Below are 27,599 nucleotides of genomic sequence, written 5' to 3'. Positions count from 1 at the left end.
TTGCTCAGGTTTTTACCATAGCCTTAGGGTTTTTTGTGAGACTTAGTTCCTTATGCAAGTTCCTACCTTATTGAGAATAACACATTCTCGGAATCAGTGTCGACGAGTCAACTTCATCAACCTCTACATGATGCAAAATCTACTTGAATATTTACATACTCAAGAGGAAGTGTTATGAACTTCTTATTTAAGTGTGATTGTGTAAATCTTAGATTAGATTTTATTTTAGTTATTCTATCTTATTAGGACTTGTATTCCTTGGAGGAGAATGATTTATTCTCTCTCTTATTACTATAAGTAAGGGCACTGCGTAGGGGGAATAACACATCATCTACACAACCCTACAAACACATCTCTTTATTCTTTTTCTGTGTCATCGACCCTCTCTTTACCTGTCAGTCAAATATAGGCCACAACACTATATATGCCTTTTCAACTTCTTTTTTTTGTCAAAGGTAAAATTCAAAGGATACCAACATAACAAATTTACACAAATGGAGGTCCAATCACAAATGAAGCACAAAGCAAAATAATGGACCCCAAATCAACACAAAAAGGAGCCCAACGCAAGGTTTGAAGCCTAAAACAGAGAAACCCTAGTAGATTACTGACTATGCTGCCACTGAAGCACCAACCATCCAATGTGAACAAGAACTCATTGCTGATGCTTGAGATCATACCAAAAACCCTATAATCGAAGAAGAAGAAAAAGACTCCAACTTCCTCCAACAAGCCACATAAAGATTGTTGATATAGCCACAGATGAAAGAAAGCTAGCAAGACGAGACATCCCACAAGCAACAGTGTCAAATATGGCAAATATAGGGAAGATGATGGTGTAAACATCCTAGCCTGAGCTTTATAAATCATTTGATGTAGCAGCTAAAGCTCTACAAAACCTTTCGATAGAGCCACAATAAATCGCGGCAGTTAGAAATGGATGCATATAAAAAAAGTTGTGAGATCGAGGGATGATTCAACCAATTGCGATATATAGAAAAATGATTAATAAGAAACATGGACGTTAAATAACTACAGGGATCAGAAGATTGAGGGATGAAGGAAATGCGGGTTTCTTGATCGAGGGCTAAATATGGTTAAATTGAAGGTAAAAAGGGATTGGAGGATAAGGAGAATCAGGCTGAAGAACAGAGGAGAAAACAGACGGATAAAAAGGGAGAGAGAGGAAAACGAAAAGAAAGAGAACTACCACCGACCCTGACTACAACTAGGGCCGAACGCTAAACGAAACAATGAAACAGAGAATACTCACACAAAGTGAGAATGACTCTTAGAGCAAGAGAAAGACTTTAACCGAACAGAAGATAAGTGAACTTTTATTTTGTATGATCAAATGACTACATTTAAACTTTCATTTTTCTCACTATTGATTATCAATCTTTAGTGATTATTTGGTATCCTTCTTGGATTCAAACTTTTATGGTAATAAATATTAAGTAATCTCGCAACCTTCATCATTAAAAAAAAGGATCCAAGACGGATACCAAACATGTTTATGTACGATTTTGAGATTCATGCTACAAGCTTTGAAATACATATAATTTTGAGTGATAAAAATTAGATTTATATTTTTCGTTTTGTTGGTAAATTTGATTATGCTTGAATGTTGTGAGTTTGGGCCGAGACTGGTAGCGTGAACTTGTAACTAAGCAACATGATAATTGCTAAAAAATGCATGTCTAACGTGCTTTGTTTATACCTGTTAAATGTTTTTCTCTAGTAATTTCTCGACTTAGCGTTTTATTATGTATAATTGGTCAAGTAGGTTTTATATCTAATTTGTTTATTAATTTTGACTTGTGTTATGTTAATTTTAATGTGCAATACCATAAGAATGATGCAAGGCAATTAAAGGATGAGGCACTAGACAATAAATTGGTGATTAAGCTTTTGTCGGTTACGGAAATGAAATGAAGCCCACAGAAGAAGACAAAGAACAAGGAACGACTAAGTTATAATTGCCATTGACATTTATATATTAATAATGGGTTGATGAATGATCATTATTCAAGAAGAATATGATGGGAGGATGGCTGCGGCAGCAGCTCAATATAATTTCCATTTGATTGTTTTCCATGGTGTGGCTCTTTCATAATTTTTAGAGTTTTCTTATTTTTCTATTTTGTTATACAGAGAACTAATCTCCCTAGCTAAGGCTAGGGGAGAAACCTATATTACGATTATGTAGTTTTATTGTTTTTATTCTATTTCGGAGTTTCAATGTCAATTTTACATTGTAGATGTTCAATGGAATTTTTGATTTATACTATTTTCGGATTAGTGAATGTTGGTTATGATGCATAGGTTTAATCATGTTTTTCATATAGTTTTGTTTCACATTCATGTTTTTAGTGAATTGAATAAATTAGTAGTTGGTACGATTTCGACGGAGTAATTTCTTAATATTTTGTTGCCATAGGTACAAATTATATTTGCTATTATTTCTATAAGGAATTGAATGGGTGTTTTGTTTTAAATATCTACAATGAAAATAACTTTTCAAGTAGTTTTATATGAGGAAAACTTAATTGCTATATTTTCCGGTTGAGAGCACTCGTTGTTGGTAACTCAGTTGAGTTATGAAAAGGAATCAAAATAGTGAAATTTCATAGTTGTATGTGGGTGGAATCCTGATGCTTTAGTGTTTTTAATTATTGAATTTTTCTTCTATAAGTTACATTTCATTCGATATTGTTCTTGTTTCAGTTTCGATAAATTCTGCATTCTTTTTCAACGCTCTATGAGGAATCCGACACTCGAACTTCGAGTTTATATTATTACGCGACACCTGCACTTGGGTTTATAGCAAGCACAACAATCAAGGTAAGAGGGAGATAAATGACAAAATCATTTTCAAAGAAGAGGGAGAGAAATGAGGAGGCTTCGATGGAGGTGAAAATTGGAGGGGGTTGTCGTCGATGAAATTGGGTGGTTGGGAGGGAGGTCGTTGGAGTTGGTGCAGTTAGGCTCCTTTGTTGGGGTTGTCGTTTTTTATATATTTGTTTTGTTTATGGGTAATATTATGTGACTAAATTTGTAGATTAAATTTTGTAATCTAAATGATATGGAAATTGATGATTGAATTATTACTTAAGTGTTATTAAAATAAATACTAAATTTGGTGTAAGGTGGAAGATAATGGTTAGGCATTTATTTAAAAAAAAATTATAATTTTTTATTTTATTTGAATGTATTTTTTAACATTTTTTTATTAACTCAATTAATTTGGACCGTTGGATTTCAAAAAGATTAAAATCCAATATAGAAACAGAAAACTTCAACAGTAAGTTTCCTTGATTGTATTTACTTGACTGAGAACTTTACACGTTGTGTAGGAATATATATAGCCTTTGGCTATTTACATAGATACCCCTAACTACTTTATAACTATCTTAACTAATCACAACTAATACAATCAGTTAATTTACAGTAACAGAATTATTAACAGTAGCAGACTTAGATGACTTGTCATTCTCCCTAATACACCCCCTCAAGCGAGAAGGGGGATCAGAAATGAGGCCAATGGGAAGCTTGGAACACAGATAATTAAATCTGGTTTTAGATAGAGACTTGGTGTGAAGATCAGCTAATTGGTTTTCACTGCAGATGAACTTGACTTTGAGAAGTTGAGCCAAAACCAATTCTCTAATATAGTGATAATCGATCTCAACATGCTTTGTTCGAGCATGAAAGACAGGATTAGATGCTAAAGATATTGCTGATATGTTGTCACACCAAAGAGTAGGGAATGTAGAGAGAGGATAGTGCAGATCTTTGAGAATCTTGCAAACCCAAGTTATCTCAGCAGCTGTGTGAGCTAAGGAGCGATATTCAGCCTCTGTAGAGGACCTTGCAACAGTACTTTGTTTCTTGGCACTCCAGCTGATAAGATTGGAACCCAAAAATACACAATAACCAGTGGTTGATCTCCTGTCAATTGTGCAACCAGCCCAGTCGGCATCCGAGTAGGCAGAAAGATGGACAGGACCTTTAGTGAACCACACACCATGTGAGATAGAGCCTTTGAGAAATCTGAGAACCCTTTTTGCTGCCTGGAGATGTTGTTCCCTGGGAGCATGCATGAATTGGCAGATTTGGTTCACAGCAAAAGCAAGGTCGGGTCTAGTCCAAGTAAGATATTGTAAACCACCAACAATGGAGCGATATTCAGTAGGATTGGACAGAAGAGGGCCACTGTGATCTAATTTCTTAGAGCCAAGGGGAGTGCAACAAGGTTTGGCACCCTCCATATTTGTTTTCTTGAGAAGATCCAATAAGTACTTTGTTTGATGGAGAAATATACCCTGTGAAGATCGATGGACTTCTAATCCCAAGAAATAATGAAGAGGACCAAGGTCTTTTACTAGAAATTGAGCCCCAAGTTGCTGAATGAAGTGTTGACAGAGGTGAGGATAGGGTCCGGTGACAAGAATGTCATCAACATAGACAAGGACAATGACTAACTGAGGACCATTGAGAACAAATAAAGAAGCATCTGAGGATGATTGGGTGAATCCAAGAGAGTGAAGAGCTTGGAACAGTTTATCAAACCAAGCTCGAGGAGCTTGTTTGAGACCATACAACGATTTCCTCAACTTACACACAGATGTAGGGTGTAAGGGATCAACAAAACCAGGGGGTTGTTGCATGTAGACATCCTTTAAGTCTCCATGAAGAAAGGCATTACTAATGTCCAATTGATCGAGAAACCAATTATATTGCACAGCAAGGGTAAGAAGGATCCGAATTGTAACCGGTTTGGCAACTAGACTGATGGTTTCTTGAAAGTCAATACCTTCTTGTTGATGAAAACCCTTGGCCACAAGCCGGGCTTTATATCTGTCAACAGTGCCATCGGGCTTCTTCTTAATCCGGAAAACCCACTTGCAGCCCACTAAGTTTTGAGAATGGTGAGAAGGAATAAGAGACCAAGTACCAGTGGTTAGCAAGGCATTAAATTCATCTTGCATAGCTTGCCTCCAATGAGCATGCTTAGAAGCTTGCAAGTATGTTGTAGGAACATAATCCATATCAACTGGAAGTGGGTGCTTAGTTGCTGCACAAGCTCTCGACGTGAGTATACCAGCCTTGGATCTAGTAATCATTGGATGAGAATTAACAGGGGCAGGAGGATGACTCTGTTGATTTTGGGAGAAAGATGAATGTGCTGAAGGAGGAACAAAACTGGAAGAAGAGCCAACTGAGACAGGTGCAGGGGAGGATGAAGATGAAGAAATAGGAACAGGCACAGAAGCACATAATGGTGATGTAGATGACTGACTGAAAACAGGAGGAATGTGTTTGCGAAAATGAAGATCCAGAGAGGATGAAATTGTTGGTGAGGAAGATGGAGGACTTAGAACAGGAAAAGAGTGTTGATTGTGGGACAACTGAAATGGATAAGTACTTTCATCGAATACAACATGACGAGAGATGTAGATGCGATTGGTGATAGGATCAAGGCACCTATAGCCTTTGTGTTGAAGACTATACCCCAAGAAAACACACTTTTTGCTCTTGGGATCCAATTTGCTATGAAAGTAAGGTTTGAGCCAAGGAAAGCATTGGCAACCAAATACTTTGAGCTTAGAGTAGTCTGGATGGTTGTGAAATAGCAACTGCCAAGGGGACTGGGAAATGCCAGAAATAGGAAGGCGATTAATAAGATAGATAGCAGTGGAGAATGCTTCTACCCAGAAAATATGAGGGACATGAGATGCAAGAAGCAAAGTGCGAGCTGTTTCAACAAGGTGCCTGTGCTTTCTTTCTGCACAACCGTTTTGCTCAGGGGTGTGGGGACAACTGAATTGATGAAGAATGCCATGTTTGCTGAGATATGATGCAAAAGAGTGACTAGTAAATTCACCCCCTGAATCTGAACGCAGAACCTTTATTTTATTTCCAAGTGAATTTTCTACATATGATTTGAAGACAACAAATGTAGAAAATACATCTGACTTAGATTTCAAAGGAAAGAACCAACTATATTTGCTATAGTCATCAACAATGAGCAAATAATATTGAAAACCACTACTTGATGTGATTGAGGCAGGTCCCCACAGATCACAGTGCAGTAGTTGAAGGCTGTGAGTTGTTGATGAAGTAGCAGCTTTAAATGGAAGCTTATGATTCTTGGCAAGAGCACAATCCGAACAGAAAAAGTCCACAGTAGACTTGCCTTGTAAAGCAAGATTATTGGATGAAAGGAGCCTTCTGAAAATGGAGGAGGAAGGGTGACCCAAACGCTTGTGCCAAATTGTAACTGGAGCTTTAATACTAAGTAAAGCTGTAGGTGAAAGAGGATGAATATTGCTGGAACTTTGAAGAGGATAGAAGCCATCTCTAACCGGTCCCCGTAAAAGCATCTTCCCCGAAATACGATCCTTGACATAGGATCCATAAGGGTCAAGTGTCAATGAACAATTATTATCATTAACAAACTGATAAGCAGATAAGAGATTATGGGTTATGTGGGGAACATGTAAAACATTTCGCAATTGAAAAGAGTTATGAGAGGTGTGCAGAGTAGATGAACCAACATTAAGAATGGATAAACCTTTACCATCTCCAATATACACTTTATCCTCGCCAGTGTAGGGAGTAGGAGAGGTGAGGTTAGCAACATCATTAGTGATATGAGAGGTTGCCCCTGAATCAATTAACCAAGGCTGAGATGGTTTAGCAGAATGCTGTGCACACATGGCAGCAAGCTTAGCTGGAGGAATACGACCACAGATGTCAGGATTCATACGATTAAAGCAGTCAATAGCCTCATGACTGGTAGAACCACAGATTTGACAAAGCACTTTGAAGTGAGAAGAGCCTTGATTGCTGCGAAAGCCTTGATAACCTCGATTGCCACGGTTATTAGGAAAATTACCACGATTACCTCGATGACCTCGATTGGAAAAGAACTGTCCCTTAGTGTTCCTGCCACGATTAGAGTTGAACCGAGATGCAGAGTGAAGAGGGTGATTCTGAGCAGCAAAAGCAGATGGAGTAGGAAGGAGAGGAGGCTGAGACTGCACCGAGAAAGACTGAAAAGATTCAGGGACAGGAGATGAACTGACAGTTTTGCGTCTGGCCATAGACAATTCCTTTGTGAGAAGGAGGCCATGAAGTTCATCAAGAGATGTAGAGGACAATCGGAGCATGATACAGTCGATGAAAGACTCAAATTCATCAGGCAAGCCATGTAGTGTGGCGGTGATAAGATCTCGATCAGAGACAGAAGCACCAGCAGCTTGCAGAGAATCTGAAATTTCCTTGAGTTCTTGAAGATAGTCAGAGATAGAACGCGATCCTTTCTGAACAGATTGAAGGCGCGATCGCAGTTGATGGATATGAGCCTCTGAAATTCCACCAAAGCGCTGTTCAAGCTTTACCCAAAGTTCTCGAGAGGATGAAACCCCAACCGTGAACGGGATGATTTCCTCAGAAAGTGTGGAATTCAACCAGATCAAAAGATTTTGATCTTTCTCATACCAGTCCTCAAAAGCAGGATTGATGCTACGATCAGGCAGAAATGGCGATGGACAGACGTCAGTACCATCGATTACTCCAAGAAGCTTGTATCGCCGGAAAATCGGGCCAAACAGGGCACGCCATGGTAGGTAATTGGATCTTTTGAGCTTGATCGGCACCATGCTGCCGATGTTATGAATTGTGAAAGAAGTGTAGGAAGTCAGAGGACTCGGATTTCCAGAGGAATTAGGGTTTCCAGAGAAATTAGGGTGTGGGCTCGAGGGGGAGATGACCGGAGAAGATGAACCAGTCGATTGAGCCGCCATTACTGACAGAAATCAAGAAATACTACAAGATCGGAAGGGAAGAAGTGACGATCAGAGAAGAAAAATCGATCAAGAGTCGATCGATGCAGCAAGCGAAGAGAAGATCAGAGAAGAAAAATCGATCAAGAGTCGATCGATGCAGCAAACGAAGAGAAAGATCGAAGCTGTGAAGCGGAATGGCGTGATACCATATAGAAACAGAAAACTTCAACAGTAAGTTTTCTTGATTGTATTTACTTGACTGAGAACTTTACACGTTGTGTAGGAATATATATAGCCTTTGGCTATTTACATAGATACCCCTAACTACTTTATAACTATCTTAACTAATCACAACTAATACAATCAGTTAATTTACAGTAACAGAATTATTAACAGTAGCAGACTTAGATGACATGTCATTCTCCCTAATATCCAACATCCCAAATTTGGACACATGGCTAACAGTGACAATTTTGACTTTTTCTTGTTTTGTAAGGTTAAACCTGGACCGTTGATCTAGAAATCAAAGGGTCCAGATTGTGCCACGTCAATACTTGTTGGGGTTCAAATTCAATTCTTTTTACCGTTGGAAATCCAACAGTCCAGAAAACTAGCTCTTGGAAATCCAACGACCGAGATTATGCCATGTCACCGCTCTACCGAAGCCCTTGAGTGCTCCTATCAGAAAGGCCCCCGCTTTGCATCTGTCAGGAACGCGCGCCCACTCGCGGTGTTTCCTACGCTCTTGGTGCCAAAAAAAAGCTGGATATTGGGTCAGTGGATAATTGCTGGTTGAGAAACTGGGCTCCCTCGTTAGCCCAGTGGATTGGGTGGACTGGGTTTTGGGTGGGGGAGGGGATTTTAATTGGACCATCTCCTAGGGGATTCACATGGGGTGGAGTTGCTAGAGGTGGGCATTTTTTTTCTCGCAATTGTCCGCTACAGAAGATCTGAAGCCGGAAGCTAAAACCGGAAGCCATCCCTCTGAGTCTCTCACTCTCCCTCTCTCTCTGTCTGCGATTGCAATAGCTTTAGCTATGGCGGTAAGTCCTGATCCCGAGATCCATTCTCACTTCCAGATTTTCATAATTTCGTAATTTTGATTCTATCAATTTGAAAACGTATGGCGCTTTTTCTTCAGGACTCGTCAGGGATGACGCTGATGGATCTGATCACGGCGGACCCATCCACAGTATCAGCCTCCGCCTCCACAACGACTTCGTCGTCGGCGTCGACTCAGCCGGCTCAGTCCTCTGGTTATGCGGCTTCGCCACCGAAAAGCAGCAGCTCCTCCGGTCTTCCGACGGCTTTGGGGAAGCCAGCCGGCGAGAAAAGGTCGAAGAGGGCGTCGCTGATGCAGATCCAAAACGACACCATATCTGCCGCTAAAGCTGCGCTGAATCCCGTACGCACCAACATCAACATGAACAGCATCATGCCCCAGAAGCACAAGCAGAAGCAGAAGAAGGTCCAAACCAATCCCCCCCTCCCCCCCCCCCCCCCCCCACCCCCTTTTTATCGTTCTCAAATTGGTTAGTAATGGTAATGTGGAATTGCAGCCTGTTTCGTATGCGCAACTGACGAGGAGCATTCACGAATTAGCTGCTGCATCCGATCAAGTAAACCATTTCCCATATTTTCAGTTTTCACTTAACTCTTGTTCAATAATTTTTCAAAACATGTTTGATTATTCATTTGTATACCTTGTTCATTGTTAATAGAAAAGCTCCCAGAAGCAGTTAGTGAATCACGTCTTTCCCAAGCTTGCCGTGTACAATTCTGTTGACCCTTCGGTCGCACCTTCCCTTCTCATGGTATGTTTCTCTCTTTTACATGCTATTTGCGAAAACTTTCCTTCTACATATGGTATGCTATTTTCAATTGGGATTCTTTTGAGTTTTGATTACTCTATCATGTCCATTAGCACATATTTATGTACACAAAATACTCAGCACATCAATTCGTTTGGCCAGACATTGTGAATTCTCAATGTTGGAACTTAATCTTAGTTTCCGTGTGTGAGCGGCAGTTTGTGGGGTAGTTCTAAATGTTGTGTAAGGTTTCTGAGATTGTGCGCCACTGGGAGGATATGTCTTCTAGAGCTAAAGTTATAGACAGGGAACATGATGGAGAGGGTTGGAGGTTCCTGAAAGATAAAAAGTGTGACTTTACAGTTTACAGTTTATTACCATGCCTTGATATGAGCCCTGCATATCTGTTCGAAAAATATTCTGTCTGCTAGAGTGCCTCCAGAGGTCTCTTTATTTTCTGGATAGCTTCTTTGAGAACAATCCTTAAGAGTGTAGAAAAATCTATTGCATGGTTCTAAGAAATGTTGTTGATAAGTCTTCGTTCTTTCTGCAGCTTAATCAGCAGTGTGAGGATAAGACTGTTTTGCGATATGTCTATTATTACCTGGCCAGAATTTTATCAGATAATGGCGCACAAGGTGTAAGCACTGGTGGTGGGATCCCAACTCCAAACTGGGATGCACTAGCTGACATTGATGCTGGTGGAGGGGTGACTAGAGCTGATGTTGTACCAAGAATAGTAAATCAGCTAACAACAGAGGCTTCAAATGCTGATCCAGAATGTAGAGTTATTTCTTACACCATTCTTGTTTAATAAGAGCATATCTGATGCATGCAAACTAGAAGGAAAAAGTACTATCTAGCCCCAAATGACAAAACTCAATTTTTAGCCCTAGGGCTCTTCAAGGGGCCAGTCTAGCCCCTGCTCTTGCTCAAGGCTCTTGAAGGGTCAACTTAGGAAGAAATTGGTAGCCAATGAAAACTAGCCATTGAACATTTTTAGCCCCTAGCCTCTCACACCATTAGAACAATTTTTTTTTTTTGAGAGGGCTATATTTCATGAATAATGACATTTTGAGAGGCCACCCTGGCCCTTGCCCTTTCCACTAGACATGCTCTAATGCTTTGAGCTTCTTTTTATCACTGCATGTCATGGTTGCCCCATTTTTGGAGTAGTTTAGAGTTGTATGTTTTCTTCTAAAAGAACTCACTGCACAAAGGTCCATGTTCCAGCATACAAAGGGCACACTAGATCTATTTGAAGTCTGTATACAGTATTTGAAACAGATGTGAAATGGACTAGGTTAGCCAACCTAAAAATTCTGAGGGGTTAACTTGAAGTAGGCCTATTATTGTATTTTATTAAAGAGAGAAACTTTATTAAACTATAGGTACAGAAGTTAGTGAATGTGTATGGGTTTGAAATAAGTATGCAAATAATGTCATTCAAATGAAACCTTATATATTTAATTTAGAGTATGGTGCTTTGTTTAATTTAACTTTTCTTAACTAACCTTTAGACGTCTTGCTGTTCTTTATTAGTCTTAGTATAGTCATCATTTGAGAATGGTGGGAATGACAGCTTTTTCTGGTGGCTGGCACTTTTTTGTAATTAAGGTTTTGAGAGGTTAATTGATTTTACTTTCATTTTGGAGGAAATTGGAGCAATGATCCTTGAACTTTAACCCCGAGCTTTGGTCCCTGAACTAAAAATCAATGACCATTGGTCCTTGAACTTGTCAGAACATGGAGCAATGGTCCTTTTCTTCAACTCCATTACATATTCCGTTGCGTGTCACATGAGGCTGATTTAAGGGGAAAATAAGGAAGTGCAGCCAATTATTTGAAGCCAAAGTCTAATTTGCAGTCCTCCTGCACTCCCTACTGAGGACATTCTTAACTCCACCTATATATGGCTTTCTCTGCTATGGAAAAGTCAACCAAGCTACCTCCAATAAAGACATTTTTTTGGTGGAAAAAAAATTGCTGGGTGTGGTAATGATTGTCAAGGGGAAGAAAGTGATGGCTGAAAGGATAGAGAATTAGAAAAAGAGGGGTGGGGGGTTTGGGGTGTTAATTGGGATCAGATCTGATGTGGTGGCGGAGCAGGTGGTTTATTTTCCTTATTTGCCCCTCGAATCAGTTAATTTGCACGGAATATTTAACAGGGTTGACGAAACGGACCAATGCTCCTCGTTTTGACAAGTTTAGGGACCAATGGTTATGGATATTCAGTTTTGGGACCAAAGCTCCAATTGGCTTAAAATTCAGGGACCGTTGCTCCAATTCTATCTTAATTTTGAAAATGTGAGGCCAGCGTCGGTGTTCTCACATTGTAGATAGTGGGTTTGACATATGAATTTGAAAGTTTCTTTACTTTTGGTACATTAATTGTGTGGGTTATGGTTTTAAAAAGTTTATACTTTTGAGTAGTCAATCTTGATTTCTCTGTTTATTTTTTATTTTTTATTTTTAATTATGAACTCTGACATAAGGGAGAGAATTCGGTAATAGATTCTTAAAAGGGAAAAAGTAATTGCCAAAAGCTCTTCATGTATTGTATTCTTTAAAAAGGTGGGAAAAAGTAATAGATTGTTAAAAAGGGAAAAGTAATTGCCAATATCTCTAAAGTGTCAATATAGGCTCTGTTTATTTTTTTTGGTCAATAGACTCTGTTTATTAATGTAAAATATTTTTTTTGTTGAAGTTCATGCACGAAGACTGCAAGCTTTGAAGGCCCTTACATATGCTCCTTCAACCAATTCAGAAATATTGTCCAAATTGTATGAAATTGTCTTTGGCATTCTTGATAAGGTATGCATTTGTGTCTCTTATATAAACTCGAATGTTTCTTACTACAGGCTGATGTGTGAATTGTCTGTGGAATGTTCTTTTTGGTAAAGAAGAGTAATTTAGTATCTACAAAAATTGACCATCCAACCAAATAAAGCCGAACAAAAGGATCATATATAAGAGGGAACTCCAAGTTTATGATGCTCTGTTGTGATGATGACTATTACTTTTACCTGTGTTTATGCATTCAGGAAATTCCAAAATCAAAATGTGGTTGTGAGGCTGAACATCTTATATGGTTTGACTGGTGGATTTGTATTTCAAAAGAAAATTGAGAGGGCTTGTCTTTTTGTTCATCGTGAACAGTTTGTTCATGAATGCTACCCGCAGCGTTTAATGTTGCAATATATAGGTTGATATCTCGCAGATTGAAATGGCCTTGGATAAGATTTAACTTTTAAGAATAATAATAAAGTATTGTTTGGTAGATATGCAAAATTTTTCTGTAGAGAATATTTATCAAGATATTGTGTAACGCCCTTTTTTTCTGATTTCATGATTTCTTCTTATTTGGCAGTTCTATAATGCTTTTAAGTTTCAAATTGTAATGCCTGTTTTATATGGATATTAAATATTAGGTTGCTGATGGCCCACAAAAACGCAAGAAAGGTGTATTTGGGACTAAAGGTGGCGATAAGGAGGTAAAACACATCTAGTCAATTTTTATTTTTTATTTTCTGCTGGCAGGCTTGTAGTTGTATTTGTTGTTGATTCCCCTACTTGGTGGTATTAGCGTTGTTTCTTATGAAATTATTGAAAATTGTGTACACACTTCACACCTCATTGCTAAAAGAATGCATTGAGAAAATAAGCAAATAGACGAAACACATGAGAAGTCCATATAATGAAGCAAAAAAACTAGGCAAAAATTCTCAAGAACCACTCGAAATATCACCCCCCTACAAATCAGAGTGAATCAAACTAAGTGGAGTAACTTTGAAATTATTTGACTAAGAAGCTACAAGAAGAAATATAGCAAAGCCTTATTGGGTAAGTGGTTATGTAAAAACTAACCTACAGCAGCTCCCTGATCTATTAAGGCTGTATAACTTGATTGGCTGGAGACAGAGGAGCCCACGAGGATGCTCAGATCCTGACTTTTCTCCAAGAGATCTCTTCATCCCCACTATAATTCTAAAAAATGCTTCAATTATGCACCTGCATTTTTCTTGTTCCTTAGTTGGTAGTCGATGAGTTTCTCCAAAGCTAAGCTGATTACTTGTTGCATGTAAGCTAAAATAATTTTTGATTTCCACTTCAGTTCATCATCCGGAGTAACTTGCAATATGGCGCTCTAAGTGCTTTGAGAAGACTTCCGTTGGATCCAGGAAACCCAGCATTTCTATATCGTGCTGTTCAAGGGTATGTTTTCGTTCAATATCTTGGTTAATTTTTTATTTCTTAAAGTTTTTCTTGGGAATATTTTTCTAAATCAATTTTCTTATAAACTCCACGCGGAACATATCCATGTTGTCTGGAATTTTTGTTGTCATATATGTATTTTCACAATCCAGGAGTTTGAGTTGGAGAACTTTGTTACGATCGAACGATTTATCTTTATATTTTCAGTTTCTGTTTTTCTCATGTCCTTTTTATGCTTTGAATCTGTTTTACTTATCCTTAGACTGGCAACATTGATTTGATTTTGTTACCTACTTCATGATTACAGTGGTATCTTTAGAAATTGCGCCTGTGTTATGAAATTGGTTCTCTAAGTAAAAAAAATTGTGTTTCACTTCAGGGTTTCCTTTGCTGATCCTGTTGCCGTAAGGCATGCCTTGGAAATTCTATCTGAGCTATCTACAAAAGATCCTTATGCAGTTGCAATGGGCTTAGGTTATTGAAAAGTTTAACCTTTCAAAGCTTTGTCTTTACTTGTGATCGCAGTGTAATTATATAACTAACCATTGGTAGTGTTTATGCTTCTAATGCTTTGCAAATTATTACCTTTATGCAGGGAAACATGCAGAGCCTGGAGGTATTCTTCCTAATTTTGTTGTCTCATTCTCTTACTGTTTTATTAATGAAGAGTTTGTTGTTCAAAGGGGCATGTATGATATTTACGTAAAAAAGTTTAGTTTTAACGTTTCTAGTTTGATGCCAAATTTGAGAGCAAAACGTTTTGAAAATCTTGGCTTTGTTCCTAGTTCAGAGTACAGGGTTTGCACTTAAATATTCCATCTGATTTGTTGACTCGTGTGTCTGTGTGTGTCTAATTATTATTATGGCAAAAGAAAATGCTTTTAGTTTGAGACGGTGTGTGTGTGTCTAATTATTATCATGGCAAAGGGCAATGCTTATAGTTTGAGACGGTCAGTCCTAGCAACTAGAGCTGAGTTAATATAAGTGATTAGATATCTGATATTTATGTTTGGCACCTTATTTTTATTCTGTTTTACTATGAAAATGAAGAAAAATAAGACTTGTTCTATTCCAATGAAGCCCTCTCTCGAGCCCTGAAGAAACCCCCTCTCCTCTTCTATATGTTTTTACTGTTTACTATGAATTTTGTGAATAAAATGGTTTCTGGACATATCTGGTTTAATGCCAATCGGATAGCTTTTCTGTCTACGAAGTCAAATTATAATGTTAGTTTGTTATCTTAATATGCCAAATCATTTCTCTTACTGCATTTTGTGGCGTCTTGCTTGTTTCTATATATCAGGGGCTTTGCAGGATGTCCTCCATTTGCATGATGTTCTTGCTAGAGTTGCTCTAGCGAGGTTGTGCTATACAATTTCTAGAGCACGAGCTTTGGATGGTAACTCTACATGATGATTCTTCATTTTTTTTCTCTATTTGATGCATTTGTTTTCTGACAAGTTGTATGATTTATGCTATATGTTTTTTTTTAATGTTACGTCTACAGAGAGGCCTGATATTAGATCTCAGTTCAATTCTGTGCTTTATCAACTTCTCCTGGATCCCAGTGAAAGAGTCTGTTTTGAGGCAATCTTATGTATATTAGGAAAACACGATAACGCAGAGAGGTGTTTATACCTTCCTTTTATATTTTGTTACTTCATAGTTATAGTGGATGGTAGGTGGTTGTATAACTAGTGCTCTACCCACCTCCTCATTTACTTGGATATCAGTTTTCTTACATTTGTTTATATATAAATTTTTTAGCTTACCCTTCCATAATGTAGTTCTGAAGAGCGAGCCGCTGGATGGTACCGATTAACTAGGGAAATTCTCAAGTTGCCAGAAGCACCTTCCGTAAAAGATTCCTCTAAAGATAAATCTCAGAAGACAAGGCGTCCACAACCGCTTATTAAACTTGTAATGAGAAGGTTTAAGGATTTTTTTATCTCTGTCTGTCTGTCTCGTTCATTTTGATATCAAAAGGAGCTAAAAATTAAGGTTGTTTTCGAAGCAGATTTTCATATACAGGAGTCTGGTTTCTCAGGTTTTCAAATGAGATTGTTTTAATCCATCGGGTCTTTTCAGGTTGGAGAGTTCTTTCCGCAGTTTCTCTAGGCCAGTACTCCATGCCGCAGCAAGAGTTGTGCAGGAGATGGGGAAAAGTCGGGCTGCTGCATTTTCTGTCGGCATTCAGGATATAGATGAAACGGTGCATGTTAATACATTTTCCGAGACTCTCGATTCACAGGATTCGGATAGCAATGAAACCTCACATCCTGAAAGTAATTCTTTTTACATTTTATTTTTGACAAGAATCCTTCAACCTTTTAGTTGCTGCTTCATGTCTTCCATAGCATCTTTATTAATTCTTGGCAGCATAAAAAATGAATGGTCTTTTGAGATATGTATGTGGTGTTGATTATGCAGCTTTATTTGTCACTGGAAATATTTCATTTTTGTTGCAATACATTTGAGCTGAAATTATCATTAATGGAAAACTAAGGTGTGGGTTCTTTTTGGAGTGACTAGTAAGACTTTTTGGTGTTGGACTTTTTCTTTTGTTTTATTATTGAACAAATGTACAGAGGCAGTGGAGAACTGATAAAGTTATGTTGTCTCTTTGCTGTGGTTGTTGAGGAACAAACAGCAAGTTAAATATTATATATTTGTGTTGTGGATTGCCAATACAAATGCTCAAAGAAAAAAAAAAAAAAAAGCAAATCCACTGAATGCGATGTCCTAAAACCTGTTAATGTTTTCTTTTTAAAGGATAAGAAACCCGTAGAAGTTATTTATCTGTTCTTTTTCTTTTTCTTTTCACATAGGTATTCGCAGAACTTCTTTATCTGCTGGAGTAGGTGGAAAGGATACAATTGCTAGTTTGTTAGCTTCGTTGATGGAAGTTGTGAGGACAACTGTGGCGTGTGAGTGTGTTTATGTTCGGGCAATGGTAATTAAGGCACTGATCTGGATGCAAAGCCCCCATGATTCGTTTGATCAACTAGAATCTATTATTGCATCAGAGCTTTCTGATCCATCTTGGCCAGCTACTCTTTTGAATGACATTTTACTCACTTTGCATGCTCGTTTTAAGGTATGTAGTTAACAAGAAAGTATTTGATTGTAAATGGCATTTGTTTGGAAGTCGATATGTGTAGGAGAAACAATGTACATATATATATAAATCCAAACACTAAAGATAATTCTCACCCAATTCTAGCCAACTGCTGCTCCCCAATCAGACGATAATAGGAGGAAAGGTATATGGCCAAAATCTGATTTTAACGTATATAAGCCTGCATATTTTAACTTATTTCATCTTGTTTCCTGCTGCTTATCATGGTAGTTTGCGTCTAAAGAGTAAAAAGCTTTTGTTTTAATTGTAATGTTTTTGGTTGTACATTACTGTATCTTGTTCTTTTGATGATGAGAACTGGACCCTTGGTTGGGAAGGTTGGGGCGGACCACTTAAAAAGTTGGATCTTTTCTACAAAATAAAGAAAATAGACGTTAGTTTTTGGAAAATTTATTGAAAAAGGTACAAGGCTGTGTTAAGAATATCATTTTGATGTGTTAATTTTAAACAAGAAAAAATCAAAGAGAACAAAAGCTGAAATCAAAGGAGATCAGAAGACCATCAGGTCCATACATGACCACGAAATCATCAAATTTATCTGTCTGTTGGATTTTGCATTTTAGACTATATTTTGTTTTACTCAACTTTGAAAATAAAAGTATGGAGCACTTGGATGGGATGTTGGGAAGGGGGGTTAACCATACCATGTCCAATTAATCTTACTGGCAGTAGAATCGATAATGGACAAAGATCTCTATGATGACTATTGCCAAATTTCCCACGTTAGGGTTTTGTTTAATTTCTTTAGTGTTGTGCATGCCAGTTACCAAGTCTAAAAAAGTTCTTAATTTGTTCTCTTAGGCAACTCCAGATATGGCTGTAACTCTTCTTGAAATCGCAAGGATCTTTGCAACTAAAGTTCCAGGCAAGATTGATGCTGATGTATTACAGCTACTGTGGAAGGTAAATTCCTTTAAACCTCACTATATGTAGTTCTTATCTCTCTAAAATGTAATTCTCTATGTCTTGTCCTTTTCTTGCATTCCTTATTGTAAAGTCTATGGTTCCGCATGTTTGTCCGTTGCTTGCTTATGTGACTAGTCAGTAAGTTATATTCCGTACTTTTTTATTTTCATGTTTGTTTTTACTTTTATGGGCTTGAGTGGCGTATGATGATATGGTGGGTACCTTCTTTTTTTCTTTTAATAAATGACTCCTTCAGGGAAATTGCAGATTATATACCCCCTGCATTGTCTATTAGCCTTAAATTTGTGATGGAGTTGTGTAGAGAGGTAAACTGAGTTGGATTATTCAAGTAGGCGGTTACATCAGAATATAAGGACCTTTCTTTCTCTAACATATGTAGTGAGATTGGAAGTCTACTGTGTGCTAATTTCAGTTAAGAACTTGGAATACTCTGTTTTTTCTTCTTTGTTTCGAGGTTTTTCTTTTAAGTAGTTTAACAGATACTTCAAATATTAAAATGGACTTCTGGTGCAACCCCACTCTTTGTACAGATTGTTCTTAATAAAGTTTGTGTTTCATCTCAAAAAAATTGAACCTAAGTGAGAGGCATACCATTCAGTCCATTCTTACAGTTACAGACTTGTTAAGTGAGGATTATCTTTCTATTTTCCTTTCATAATGATTTAGTCTGGTAACCTGGTAACCACCATAGCAATGATATTGCAGTGCAAGGTAGCATGTGGCGGAGTTAGTTTAACATATACTTCAAATATTAAAATGGACTTCTGGTGCAACCCCACTCTTTGTACAGATTGTTCTTAATAAAGTTTGTGTTTCATCTCAAAAAAATTGAACCTAAGTGAGAGGCATACCATTCAGTCCATTCTTACAGTTACAGACTTGTTAAGTGAGGATTTTCTTTCTATTTTCCTTTCTTAATGATTTAGTCTGATAACCTGGTAACCACCGTAGCAATGATATTGCAGTGCAAGGTAGCATGTGGCGGAGTTAGTTATTATAGCCAGGGCCCATTATTATTAAATGGGTTATAGCTAGTGTTCTTTGTTATTTTTTTTTTATGAAAAAATAGATGGGTTCCATGAACTGGAACTGGGCATCTGTGTGAGGTGCTTTTAGCTGTGTAAATCTTTAATCTGTTTTGTTGGATTGAAAGGCAGTTGGTTAGGTGTTTAGGTAGTGAGAATGGTTGGCATGCTCTGGTGGTTGTTTTTTGTACTTAAGACTGGACTCTTGTCCACCACTTGTAACATCAGAGTTTGTGCCGAAAAATGTTTCTTCTCAAGAAAGAAGTGGAGTGGAACTGAACCTTGTTTATGTTGTTCATATTGTAAACCTGAATGTTATTCTTTCCCTTTCCCTTTATTTTTCTGTATTTTATACTTTGCTAGGTCTTGTACTTTTTCTCTAGCCCAGTTCTGTTTCTCTGTTTTCAGTCAACCTTTTGGATTTAGTACCCTCTTCTACCTCTTGAAGAGTTGAAAGACTGTCTCCATTTTACATTAGTTATCCTTGGTATCCTTTTCCTTTAACAACTTGCTTATACTGAAATCTTCAGTAGAAGCACTGTTTATTAGGTCATTGACATCCTTGTATATGTGATTGTTTTGATTGATTGTTACTATGGACCATTTGCAATTTCAGACCTGTCTTGTTGGAGCTGGTCCGGATGGGAAACACACTGCATTAGAAGCGGTTACCATAGTTCTTGATTTACCACCACCACAACCTGGGTCAATGTTGGGCCTCACATCGGTAGACATGGTATCTGCATCCGATCCAAAGTCAGCTCTTGCATTACAGAGATTAGTACAAGCAGCAGTAAGCATTTGTTTAATCAGTTGGTTCTTTATTATTTCGTTTTCTCTTTATTGCTGAGTAATTGCATTGTTAGGTATGGTTTCTTGGAGAAAATGCAAATTATGCTGCTTCTGAATATGCTTGGGAATCTGCAACCCCTCCTGGTACTGCATTGATGATGTTAGATGCAGATAAAATGGTTGCTGCTGCCAGTTCTCGTAATCCTACTCTTGCTGGTGCATTGACTAGGCTTCAGAGGTGTGCGTTCAGCGGCAGCTGGGAGGTATTAACCTCCAACTCAGTGTCAACCATTTGTCGTTTGTTATTGGCTCTATCTTAGAATGATAAGAGGGTGAATTAAATACAAGTTTTGGTCAACCTGCCCTTACTAGCATGGGTCTGGCAATCACAGTTAAGGATTGTACTGATCTGTGTAGGGATGATTTCGAAAGCATTGGAACGATGGGAATGGTAGTTAAAACATTGTTATGGATGCAGGAGTAAAACAGTTTTCTGCGGGATCTTGTTTCTTAATTCTACAATATTTTTAAACTTCTTTCACATTAGTATTTGTGTACAAACAAATTTGTTGACATGTGAACTCACCAGCTGCTTGTTTGATTCTTACATATTGTTGGTCCTGTTGGGTTCTTCAGGTTCGAATTATTGCTGCTCAAGCTCTTACAACTATGGCAATAAGGTCTGGTGAGCCGTTTAGGCTACAGATTTATGAACTTTTGCACACGTTAGCACAGGGGGGAGTTCAGTCCCAATTTTCTGAGATGCATCTCAGTAATGGGGAAGATCAAGGAGCTAGTGGCACAGGTCTTGGAGTTTTAATTAGTCCCATGATAAACGTTCTTGATGAGATGTATAGAGCACAAGATGATTTGATTAAGTAAGTGATACAAAATTTACCCGAAGAAAAGAAAAGTGATAAAAGAAATTTCTTCCTAACATGTTTCAAATTTTTAGTATTCACGTTAGTTTGTTGTTGCGCAATCAGGGAAATACGCAACCATGACAATGCTAATAAGGAGTGGACAGATGAAGAACTTAAGAAATTATATGAAACTCATGAAAGGTTGCTTGATCTTGTTTCACTGTTTTGTTATGTTCCTAGAGCGAAGTATCTGCCTTTGGGGCCCGTGAGGTACAGAGTCACTTACTGTGCTTTGATGATTAGTTTGTGTTGTATTTGAAAGAATAAGAGGAGTAAGAAGTCTTCTTTTTTTATACATAAAGTTTGTTCCAAAATTGGAGATGCAATTGTCATTTAGAAAATTCCCAGAAGAATAATGTCTGCCTTTTGGATCAGTGCTTTACTCAAACATGAAACATGGTTCACTTGAGTTTTCTCTTTTTTGTCTCGTCTCTTTGTTTCATTATGCACAATTTTGGTTAACTTTTAAAACAGCCAATATCATTTTTGGCACAATTTTGCAGCAAGTAGACCCTTTATTGAGCTTTTGTTCTTCCCATTACTCCCATGCCCTTTCTTCTCATGCAAAACTGGCATGCCAATTAACCAAGCTTGTTGTCGATGTTGGTGGAAATATTTGTAGTCCAAGTTTTGAAGAATTGGTGGAAGCATCAGAAAAAAATGTATACATGCAAAAAAATTCCGTTGTGAAACCTTTTAATCTTAAATAAAATATTTAGCATGATACAATTAGGATATAATTATTTATATAGTTAAGTAACTATGAAACTAGTTATCCATATACTTATGAGGTGAATATAGAAGAAAATTTTATTATGATCCTTGACTAAGCATTCTAAGGAGTGTAAGCATTATTCAAGAGTGAGGGTAATTTACAACTATTTTCTCTGCACAAATCATTTCTTTGTGTTAATGACTCAATAATTGTTTGATCTAAAATTTGATGAGAGGATTCATGTATATATGAGTGTGATTACTTGTCCATATGGTTTCACCTTATTTCTACCCTTATTTCTTATTTAATTCCCGTTTGCAATCTTATGACAGTGCAAAACTGATTGACATATACCGCACGCGGCACAATATCAGTGCATCAGCTGGTTTAAGCGATCCAGCGGTTGCTACCGGGATTTCTGATCTTATGTACGATTCCAAACCAACAGCTGAAGAACCTGATGTGCTTGATGATGACCTTGTAAATGCTTGGGCAGCTAACCTTGCTGATGACGGACTGCTAGGAAACAATGCACCGGCAATGAGCAGGGTAATAGATTTAATTGCTTTAACATTAAAGTTAAACATTTGGTTTGTCTTTAGAATACTATCACGCTGAAATTGTTTCTTAAGTGCATTGGTCGTAATGAAAGTGGGACATTTATTGGCATTTTACTCTTATGCCACTTACCAATGTTTTAAAAGGCTTGCCTCAGGGCGCGCCTAGGCGCCCTATGAGGCTGGACTTGAGGGTTGCCGCCTCTGTTTTGAGGAAGTGGGCGGAAGGCGTCGCCGGAGCTGCCGAAGCAGCCTAGGCGCGCCGTAGGGGATTTATTTTATTTTATTTTTACTCCCAAACCTAAATTTTGGGTAGGTTTTTAACTGCCTCATACCTCTTCCTTGCACTATCATCTCTCTGCCTTTTTTTCTGATTTTTATTTTTTTTTATATAATGGATGTGTGTGTTGTCTGCGTGCATTGTTATATGTGTGCTCATTGTGCTTTTCATCCTCTATTATATATATATAATATAATATATGTATATATATGTGTGTATATGTATTTCTAGCTTCAAAGACTTCATATTTAGGGCCTCGTATTTAGGGCCTCGTATTTAGGGACTACTGTTTATACCATATTTAGGGCCTCGTATATTTGGGCCTTGGGCCTTGTATTTGGGCCTCACACTAAAGCCCATACTTTGTAAAAGAGGAGGAGCCCCTTATTCTATAAAAGGGGACTCCTACCCTCATTCTGGAGGAGGCCTCACTCTCACTCTCGGAGGCCAATTCCTAGGCCTGAGATCCCCTCTCTCATCCTCAGAAGCTCTCAGAAGCTTTCACCCTCTTCCTCTCTATTCCCTCAAATAAATACATAATCAGTGTGGACGTAGCCCAAACCTTGGGGTGAACCACGATAACTCTTGTGTCATTTACATTTCATGCAGATTCACGGTCGGATTTACGTTGTACCAAGACCATCCGGTTTTGTGCATCAACATATGTATATGCTTAGGGTGATTATTGATTAATAATCTTTTTTTTTAATGTAATGTATATGTGTACGCTCAGTGTATATATTAAAAAATTTAGGTCCCGTGAGGCGAAGCCTCACGCCTAGGCTAGACTATCCCTCGGACGCCTTGCCCACACCTCACGCTTTTAATACATTGCGCTTTACACGCTGAATTCGAAACTACCAGTATTTATATAATTTAGATTTGCGAGGTCTCTAGATTATTTGTTCTAAAAATCCTCGCCTAGCGTCGCCTAGGCGCTAGGCGGCGGGCCACCGCCCCGCTTAGGCACCCGCCAAGTTTGCAACTCTCACTTAGACAGGAAATATTATTTAGCACTTTGTTTTTTAGTTAATAGTAAGAGACTTGTTGAATACTTGGATGAACTCTCATTATATGCTTGTGTCCCATGTTTTCAATATATTCTAATACTTCATAATCTATATTTAATTCTATTTTGCAATTTATGTATCCCAATACAATTATGTATTTTTTTAAGTAAGTAGACATTTATTTATATGTGATTGTGATATAAGAAAGGCTTTTTAGCCAAAATGGTCCCTGAGATTTGCATAACACATCACTTTGGTCCCTAAGATTTGAAATCAATATAAGTGGTCCATAAGATTGTCTATCATCAATCATTTTGGTCTTTCCGTGCAAAATTATGTTAAATAAGGACCAAAATGACAAATGTTCCCTCAATTTAATAAACAATGGGCCAAAATGATATGACAAAAACTAAGGGTATTTTGATCATTTTATTCTTATTTAATGGAGATTTTTCACAGAATGACCAAAATGATTGATGGTGGACAAACTCAGGGACCAAATGAGGAGTTATGCAAATCTCAGAGACCATTTTGGCTAAAAAGCCTATAATTAAAATTAAAAAAAAACCTCCTAGACACCTAGGCACTAGGCTCTTGCCCGTCGCCTGACTAGTGCCCAATGCCTTTCATAACTTAGAAAAGATCCTTCCCATGTATCTTATTATCTAGCTTTCAGCTGGAATTTAAGAGAGGGAATTTGTAAAATTTTATGATTTGATGTCTTTATCTTGCTCAAAGACTTACGACTTTGATTATTCAGTGACATGAGGCATTTTCTTAAGACTTTAATTATTCAGCGACATGAGGCATTTTCTTGTACGTCTTTTTGGTTAATTGCTAATCCAAACTTTCCCACCTTTGTTCTCTACAAAGTAATTTGAAAGTTTTGGGTGCCTAGTAAAATTTCAATTTCTTGCTTATCTGTTTGATGGTAAAATCAATACCTGTGATATGGCTCGAAAGAGAAAGGTCCTAAGCTTCATTATCTCTTCAGTGGTGCGTCTGTGCAGTCGTGTCGATGAATCTTCCAACTGTATATTCTTCTTTTACATTTCTTCTTCACTTCCGAAATGTATGGTTTGTTACTTCTGACTTCTTGTTTGGAGTGGGTACTTCCAGTTCTTGCGGAATGGTTTTTCTTAGGGAAGGAGTTTAGAAGAACTGCTGTATTGACCTCTATTTGGGTGTTGTGGTGGAAAGGAATAAAAAAATCTTTGATGATAGAAAGAAGAGTTGGCTTCATTGTGGCTCATAATTTTATTCCCAGCTTTTCTGGGCATCCCTGTCTAAGCTTTATAAGGATATCCCTTTTCCTGTAGTACGGTCCACGTGTATTTGTCAGCTAAATGATATTTTTCAGAGCTTTTAAGTATTGATTCAAGCTCTTCATATAGAAAATAGGAATTTGGGCTCTATTATCATTAATTTTGTATTTAACTTGCATGCACCGTTGGCTTACAGTATAACTATAACCTGATCCATTTTGAATGGATGATCATTTCTCTTCTACTTCCTGTTAGGTTAATGAATTTCTTGCTGGTGCTGGAACTGATGCTCCTGATGTTGATGAAGAAAACATAATCTCGAGGCCTTCAGTTAGTTATGATGATTTGTGGGCAAAGACCCTTTTAGAGAGTTCAGAGCTGGAGGTGTGTGTTTTACATAACGTTCCTCAGATGGCATTGCATGAAATGTAATAGAGGTGGAGTTTTCATGTATAGAATGAGGAGGTTGTTGCTGATTATTCTTTTGACATGTAGGAGGATGATGCGAGGTCATCTGGGACATCTTCCCCAGAATCAACAGGATCAGTTGAAACTTCGATATCATCTCACTTTGGTGGAATGAACTACCCTTCACTTTTCAGTTCGCGACCGGTATGAGATGCATTGGTCAAGTTAAAGTTTTATTTTGGTTTCTTTTATAAACTTCTATTTCTTTGTTTGCATTTGCCAAGGTTCTAGTACAATTGTACTAGGATTGGTTTCTTAGGCTCTAGAAGTTTAAATGAAGTGCCTAGTTCTTAAGTTTTAAACAATAAAAACTGGGCAAATAAAAGGGTGGCAAGATACTTTAAGCAATCTTGCAGTAATCACCATATGCTAAGAAGGGTCATTAGTAAATTTATGCTAAATTTATCGTTCTGTTTTTTGTTGTTACTGACTATATACATAGCATGAAATTGTTACAATCCTGACTCCATGGAAGTGTAGCCCTTGTCTTTAAGATTTAATTTTTGAATCAGGCTGGGGGAGTGTAATATTGAATTATTCACTTTTCACATTTACCTGTCTGCCTCATAAACTGTGTTTGAGCAATTCTTGATAATCTTGGTGACCTAATCTGATAGACAGTTCTTTTTGTCTTGGAAACTAATGGAGGAGGGGAGAGAAATGGATTAGGGAGAGTCTGGACCAATTAGCTTTTTTAATTTGTAAAATTTCTTTTGCTTGACAATTTTGTCAAATTCTACTAAAATTTATTAGTTCGCGGTGTTTTGGTGGAGTATGATGGACCACAGCTAGTGCACATAGTATGAAATGGTAATTGGAGCTCATGAAGAATTGATATAAATATTGTCTAGATATGAGGCATGTAAGAAATCCTAGATATGTGGTTAAAATGTGTACATGAACGTTTGATCAGTTGTATAATGTTATAATCTGTACAAAAATGTGCTTTTGATTTTTCAAGAACAAAACAAAAGAAGCACCTGAGTTCTAAATTTGTACTTTTTGTGTCTGAAAAATCAAAACTGAGGATTAGTGATTAGGGTCATTCTCTGACGTAGTGTGTCTCTCAAAGGGTTGATTGACAATTCTGATTTATAAGAACTGAGATCAAATATGTTCTTTACCCAAACTAACATATTGCCTGATTGATGTCCAGAAAATTACTGGGTGATTATATATTTGTACTTAAACATACTCTATATCTCCTAGTATTTCGGATTTAGTTTTTTGTTGAATTAATCATTTGTAACAGGAGAGGTCTGGAGGGAGCAGATTTAGCAATCCATCTACAGGGGGTCCCTCATTCAGTGAGGGTTTAGGATCTCCAGTTAGTGCTCGTGGCCTCTCTTCTAGCTATTTTTTTCCCCTTATGATTCTGTCAGAATTGTAATTCTCCTATTTCTTTCCAGATTAGAGAAGAGCCTCCGCCATACACATCACCTGCCACGCAAAGATATGAGTCATTCGAGAATCCATTAGCTGGGCGTGGATCCCAGAGTTTTGGATCTGAAGATGACGAACGTACTTCTTCTGGAAATCCTCAAAATGGAACGGCACTTTATGACTTCACTGCTGGTGGAGATGATGAGGTAAGTGAACTCGTAGTGATTTAGTCTTGGCCTTAACGTTGTGTTTTATGACCTAAGGGTGTATCACTCCTAACGTTACTGCAAGCATTTTGTGTGAAATGATACATAAGTTTACTAGATTAAGTTTCTTGTTTTTGATGTATCTACTATTGCCGTCTTTTCAGTAAGACATTTTGAGCAGTTTCAAAGGAAATATGGAGGTGATTGACATGAGTTTTCTGTCCATGCAGCTAAATTTAACAGCAGGAGAAGAGGTTGTAATAGAGTACGAAGTGGATGGCTGGTTTTATGTAAGTGTACAGAGAGAATAGGATTAAATAAAGACAAAAAGAAAAAGGAAAATTCGTTTTCGTGCTTCAGTACTCCTATATCTAGGAAGCAAGTAATTCACTCTTTTCTGTCCCAGACAAAAAAAAAAAAAGAAAAACAATTTGCTTTATCACATTTTCATTGGAGCAATTTTTCTAGTTACTCTTTGAAGGGATGTTGGCTTGCTGGTGAGGCAAGATATTGTATTCATGGCTGTTGCTAATGTGCATTTTCACTCATTACAGGTGAAGAAGAAACGCCCTGGGAGGGATGGAAAAATGGCTGGGCTGGTCCCCGTCCTTTACGTTAATCAGTCTTGAATTACAGATTGTACAAGCAAGTCTGGTCCTCTTTTGTTGTTCTTCACAGCCTTATTACATGGCTGTCTGGTTTTGAGAAGTCACAGTGCTGCTCGAATATTGGAAGTTTCAGCGTCTAGTTTCTTGAGTGTCCAAATACATTAATAGTTTGAGCTGTGGGGGAGTTCCCTGGAGAATCAATAGTGTATTAACTTGTGTTGGTTCTCCTTGACCTTTTCTCGGCTTTGTGGTTTTAATGTTGTAACTAAAAGAAACAGAGCCAGTATTTGGTCGAATATCACCGAGTGTGTTGTTTGTACCGGTTGCTTGTCTACTTGTGTACGTACGTATGTATAATATAGTATAGGGGTTGAATGAATCAATATATTATACAGGAGGGAGAGGTTGTTCGTTTGGCTGTAACCAGAAGAATAGAATGGCTATTGTATTCACCCTTTTTATGGATGTAATTTTTGTTACCA

At 37.7% G+C, this 27,599-nt stretch overlaps 1 protein-coding gene across 1 annotated transcript; it reads left to right on the top strand.

The window, feature by feature from the left end:
* Window positions 1–8,635: 8,635 nt before the first annotated feature.
* Window positions 8,636–27,599, top strand: LOC108172422 (uncharacterized). Its single transcript, XM_070820363.1, has 27 exons — window positions 8,636–8,836; window positions 8,935–9,261; window positions 9,353–9,412; window positions 9,515–9,607; window positions 10,158–10,386; window positions 12,312–12,418; window positions 13,036–13,098; window positions 13,719–13,819; window positions 14,199–14,293; window positions 14,415–14,435; window positions 15,123–15,218; window positions 15,327–15,447; window positions 15,607–15,750; window positions 15,908–16,104; window positions 16,648–16,916; window positions 17,760–17,861; window positions 19,527–19,703; window positions 19,777–19,965; window positions 20,339–20,580; window positions 20,689–20,835; window positions 21,673–21,889; window positions 24,708–24,836; window positions 24,948–25,064; window positions 26,173–26,247; window positions 26,330–26,509; window positions 26,740–26,799; window positions 27,064–27,599. The coding sequence occupies exons 1-27, from the start codon at window positions 8,831–8,833 to the stop codon at window positions 27,136–27,138; spliced, it is 3,639 nt and encodes a 1,212-aa protein (XP_070676464.1). The 5' UTR covers window positions 8,636–8,830; the 3' UTR covers window positions 27,139–27,599.

The sequence above is a fragment of the Malus domestica genome, chromosome 04 (assembly GCF_042453785.1).
Source record: "Malus domestica chromosome 04, GDT2T_hap1".
NCBI lineage: Eukaryota > Viridiplantae > Streptophyta > Magnoliopsida > Rosales > Rosaceae > Malus > Malus domestica.
Note: the sequence above shows the minus strand (reverse complement) of the source record. Positions and strands in the feature narration are given on the sequence as shown.

Coding starts and splice junctions, on each gene's coding strand:
- LOC108172422 (XM_070820363.1), top strand. Junction 17,862..19,526: donor TATTACAGCTACTGTGGAAG/GTAAATTCCTTT, acceptor TTGCAATTTCAG/ACCTGTCTTGTTGGAGCTGG. Junction 26,510..26,739: donor CTGCTGGTGGAGATGATGAG/GTAAGTGAACTC, acceptor CTGTCCATGCAG/CTAAATTTAACAGCAGGAGA.